At 42.2% G+C, this 5,313-nt stretch overlaps 1 protein-coding gene across 1 annotated transcript in view; it reads right to left on the bottom strand.

Annotated features, from left to right (window-relative positions):
- Positions 1 to 291: 291 nt before the first annotated feature.
- Positions 292 to 5,313, bottom strand: part of LOC138027327 (complement receptor type 2-like) — a 23,021-nt gene continuing 17,999 nt past the window's right edge. Inside the window, exon 8 of the mRNA XM_068874907.1 lies at positions 292 to 1,710. Within this exon, the coding sequence (XP_068731008.1) occupies positions 1,106 to 1,710 (605 nt within the window). The 3' untranslated portion in view covers positions 292 to 1,105. The remainder of the gene's footprint in view (positions 1,711 to 5,313) is intronic.

Here is a 5,313-nt window from a genome sequence, read left to right as displayed (position 1 = left end):
AAGGCGACGAACTATCCACTTAAAGTGGGTTGTTTGTTGAGACGCATTATGCGTCCTGTGCCGGTCTTTACACCACACCAACTTGACAGCCGCAGCAAAAATTTTGCCCAAGTTCGCCCCAGACGAATTCTGTTTCTCTACTATAAGGACCAGTGATAAAGTTCTTTTCATGAGATGCTTCATACGTCGATACCTTTTGAAGTAAACGCCGTCTTGAGAATAGCAAACACCCCACCAAGGACATATAACACAGAACCAGGATAAAATTTTAAAAAACAGGAACACGTCCAAGCCTTTTGTAAGTTTAACTCAGTTCCTGTACAATTGATATTCAGGGAAAAAAGTTCGATTTTATAGTACATTTTTCTATCAAATACACTTTACTGTAATGTATACAGACGGTCAACGTTTTGAGTTCTATATTCCACTGTGGTCGCCTGTCTTCCACAGAAGCGGATTTGTGTGTTTACGTCTGATAATCTGACATCGTCTGTTCTTCCCTTTCACAATTTTCAGGGAAATTGGCCGGTACACACACTACACAAATGAAAACATATTGTCTACGATACGGTTTCGTATTCATACAAGTAAAAAGGAACGGAAAAATCTCGAAATTAAAAATATGCAGTTGAGTATTCTAAACAACTTGGAGCCACGAATGTCTAAAGTAATGTACTGGTCCCCTAAGCTCTCGCGAGTACTTGAACAGGTCTACCAAGCACTAACGGTAAAGCAACCTCGCTGCTACCTGGAGTAATACTGGTTTTTATTCGAGAGATTAGCGGCCATGTTTTTTAATCGAAACAAAAGGAAACGTTTGGATAAGAATAGAGCTCAATTGCAAGAGGATGAGTTTTTGAAACTAACGTGGCGGTCAAGACGCCAGCCACGTTCTAGGGAAACAAGAACACGGGTTTAACAGTGTAAAATGGCTTGACGACACTGAAAAGCAAAAGATTAGAGCTATGCTTGTTTGGAACGCTGGTGGTCCATTCAGGATCAGCCAAGAAAGCGAGCTAAACATCCAAATTTCCATTCTTGAACTTGATTGTTGACCTCGCAAGTGGGCTGGACTGTCTCTGAGGGGAAGTGTCAGTGGTCTATTTCAGCGGCCATCAAGCAACGGCCGAGTATCGCTGGGAACTAGATCGTCCTCTGAAGAACTTGTCGAGAGATTTCCTGATGGACTGTTCTGTGTGCGTACAATATCAATTGGCTGATCGTTCGCCGATCTTTGGCTTGAATCACGTGTGTTCGATGCAGGATTGCTACCAGCGGCAGCACCATTGCTAGTCCCGTTAGGAGAGGAATTTCGACCAGCACGATTTCCAGGATCATGACCAGTTGTATTACGGTCAGTTGGCTCCCGGCTGTCTTGCCCGTTTGGCACTACTGACTCAAACGAAGGCGGCGGCCGGTTTTGTACTTGGTTTATAGCCTCGTCGTAGGAAGGAAGAACAAAGTGAACGTCCCCAGTGTAGGCGGCGATAATGGCAACCCGATCGTCATCGCTGCATCTTCGGTTTCTCAACGCCAAGTGTCGAAATCGCCGAGTGCGGTGAAATCGCCGAAAACAAACTAAAGCCGTTAGAAATATGACCAGGGCTCCCAGAGTAGAACCTGCAGTGGCTACAACAATTGTCATTTTGTCCAATTCACCGCCATTCCTGGATACTGCTGAGGTTAGTTCCACCGTCGGAGTGATGGGCTCTGTGAAAATAAACCACACAATACATCTTAAATAAGAGCTTGTTTCATTGCGGTCTCGTGTCTTCTACCGGAAAACACTTTGTTGATTAAAACAAGGAACGGAAAGGAAAGGAAAGGAAGCAAAACGAACTTTAGTTAAGTGTCTAGTCGTTCTTGCGCTGGAGCACTAGTTGAGGACACTGCAAACTGAAATTAACGATGAAAGCAAATCAAATCAAAGGTTGGTTTTTGAGGTCCGGAGAAACCGGAGTTTACCTCTCGGTGCAGAGAAGAGAACCAACAAATTTAACCCACATATGAATGAAGAGGGTAGTTTCTAAAGAAACTGTGGTGCTGCGTCGGTGGGGAAGTAGTATACAATTTTCATTGTTAACACTAGCAAGATATCGGGACCTAAGCCATCTGTTAAGATACCGATCGTTTCACATGTACCTCCGTAAATGTCATTTATTGCATAATCTGTATGTTACGCAATAAATTATACATTGGCGAGACAGGTAGACGACTAGGTGACCGATTCCGCGAACACCTTCGCGATGTTGAGAAGAATGACAAGGATGCATCTAAGCCAGTCGCTCGTCATTTTTATCTCCTTAACCACTCCAAAAAACACATGGCTATCCGCGGCCTTTCCCTTCATCTAGGCACGACGGAAAGCCGAAAGAATCTGGAACAAAAAGTGATCTTCCAAATTGGCACCCTTAATCCTCACGGTATTAACAAACGCTTTTCATTTAACTAATATCTTCCTATTTTTCACGTTGCCATGTTACCACCAATAGCGTAGCTCCTACTCTACTATAAAAACTACACGTAACCCACAGTTCCTCGATTCGCTCTGACGAAGGGCTAACGCTCGAAACGTCAGCTTTTAGAATCTCTGTGCGGAGGCCAATTTACATTATCAACTCCGTTGATAAAACCAAATTTTGTTTTTAACACACATATGACGCCGAGTAGCCTGCGAACGCAGACGTATTTCCGGCGGTCGTTTCTCTACCCCGAAAAGAGAAACGACCGCCGAAAATACGTCTGCGTTCGCAGGCTAGACGCCGAGGAAAGGAACTTTATTTAAGTGTCTAGTCTTCTTAGGGTACCTCTGCTCGACCTAACCGGCTAAGAATTCGTACCCGAATTGGCCTATTAAATTTTTGATCGGCGAGGCCTCTAAAATTTCGTTCGTTTAGCGTGGTTCTGTGTGAACGGAACCCCTAAATGCACGAATTTTCAACCGGTCGAAAATTCGTCCGGTACCGTGTGAATCGGGCCTTAGTTTCACGAGGTTCTTCGGCTGGCTGGGAAACAGTGACACAAAGTCGGCTGGTGGGAATTCCCTCACTATCAAACTGGGAGCTGGAATTTTGTTCATTATCTTCCTGGGAGTGCGGAACGTCTTATTTTTCCCAGCAATATTAAAAAATAGGCACGCAACGCGTACATGTTGTAATGCAGCAACGTACACTGCGCTTTATTCCGTAATTGTCAATAGGCCAGTTTCGTATTCTAACGGTTGGACTGGATCTAGCATGCAATGGAGACTAATGCAGGCAAATTAATTTGCATTTGAAAAGATTTGCCCGCATTAGCCTCCATTCCATGCTAGATCCAGTCCAGCCGTGAGAATTCGAAAATGGTCTATTGAGATGCGTTTTGTTTTCCAGGAGATTCAAGGTTTGTCTTGGCGTAATATGTAACTCTAATTGTACACGGTATTGTTTTGGTACCGTAAATCACAGTATTGCTATGGTAGATGTCTTCGGTAAATAGCCGGGCCCTGAGAATACATGTGGTTAATAGTAAAATACTAAATCCAGAAAGATTGAAGAAAATAAAAGGGAATCGAGATACATTGGCTTCGAGGGTGACATCTCAATCATTTTCAAGTTCCCTTGCAACTTCTTTCCACGACAAATTTGCACGGAAGTTAAGCGCTGTCGAGCGGGGTTAGCATCTGGATGGGTGACCTCAAAATATACGACTTGCTGTGTCAGATGTTGTTGGCCTTCTTTATACACAACAAATATTGATGAACAAGTGAATAAATATTGAAACACAGCTTTTAGAAGGAGCAGAAGCAAGTTTTCAGGAAGTGTCTATCGAGAATGAAATATAATTTTTGCCATCAGCAACAACATTTGCGACGTGAAAACAACAAATTTTGAGCCGCGAATATCCAAAATTATCGGCGAAAAACAGTTTGGGAGATTTTTGCTACGTTCAATTTTTCTATCGTACTTTTGGCTGCACAAGTAAATCGCAAAATCGAAAGTGACATCCATTTCAGCGGCCGCCTGTTATCAAGTTACCTTGCGTGTATACATCTGTGGCAAAATGAAGGCACGACATCGGATTGTTGTTTTTTGTTAGTTGCTTTTTTTTTTCTTCCAAGTGTTATAAAAGTCGACAAGAAATCTGCGAATTCAACACAAAGATCACAATCGTCCAACTCTTGAGGTTGACCATTGTTTCTGCGAAGTCAAAAACGAAGATATTTATCACCAGGTAATTCCATCGTTTTATTCATCAGCGTCACAAATTCTTGCCGATTTTGGGGCTCATTTGTTGAAATTCAAACACGTTTCCAACAGACCTGTTAATTTGATGTTTCACCCAGTTATTTTCCGGTGGGGCTGTTAAATGACACGAGGATTTGAAAAGGTTTTTCAGCTTTGTTTTCCCTCTCACCAAACACACAGGCGGCTTCCGCTTCTCTATTTTCCATACACATATAATTTTTTAAAAGAAAAGTGGAGCGAAATATTGCGTGAACAAATTGCAAGAGAAGAAAGAGGCTATCAGTGAAATTAGCGGACACAGACTAGCCGTGAACATGTCACCGACAGGTTCACCAATCAACAACATTGAAGTAGTATTGCCGAAAGAAATCTCCATTTTTTGCTGAACGATCGCAATGATAAAGATAAATATAGTTTTCTACTGTTTTTCTTTCCGTTGCGAGGAAATTACTGTTGAATGTTTTTCAATGAAGGCAAAAAGTTGACCCGGTCTTTGAGAGAAAAAACAAAATGTTCAGTTGTTTTGCTGGCTACCACTATGTGGATACTCTAAAAAAATTGACCTCTCAGGAGCTTGCCTCGTTGGTCTAGCGGATATTAGAAACTTATATGAGAAGCCATCGATCCGGGTTTGAATCTGCCTCGCCTATTCTGAATCGTCTCTGCACGTTTAAAATGTGTTTCTTTGAAGGAGATTTGAAGTTTGAAGTAGATTCTACATCGTGTAAGTTGAATGAAAAGGAAATGTCAGTTTGAGGGATAGAAATAAGTGCTATCTTACCAACCACGCATTCCACCTCTGCGACTCGGGTTCAACCTTCGGTTCTGAACACGGGTGGATCCAGGATTTTTCTAAGAAGGGGAGCACCACTAAGGGATAGCGTAGCTGACTGGTGACGTTTTACCAAGTTATACTACTACCTGAGAAATTTCTGCAATTTGATTGGCTGTGAGCAGAGGTATTTCAGCTTAATTTTTGAAATACCCACCTGTGACAATTCCAGTTACTATGGTGACCAAAAAAACCTTAGTAACACTTTATTAGAACATTGACAAAACTCTACAAAACTAAATACTAGCCTAAAAG

The sequence above is a fragment of the Montipora capricornis genome, chromosome 12 (assembly GCF_036669925.1).
Source record: "Montipora capricornis isolate CH-2021 chromosome 12, ASM3666992v2, whole genome shotgun sequence".
NCBI lineage: Eukaryota > Metazoa > Cnidaria > Anthozoa > Scleractinia > Acroporidae > Montipora > Montipora capricornis.
This window is presented reverse-complemented; position numbering and strand designations above follow the sequence as displayed.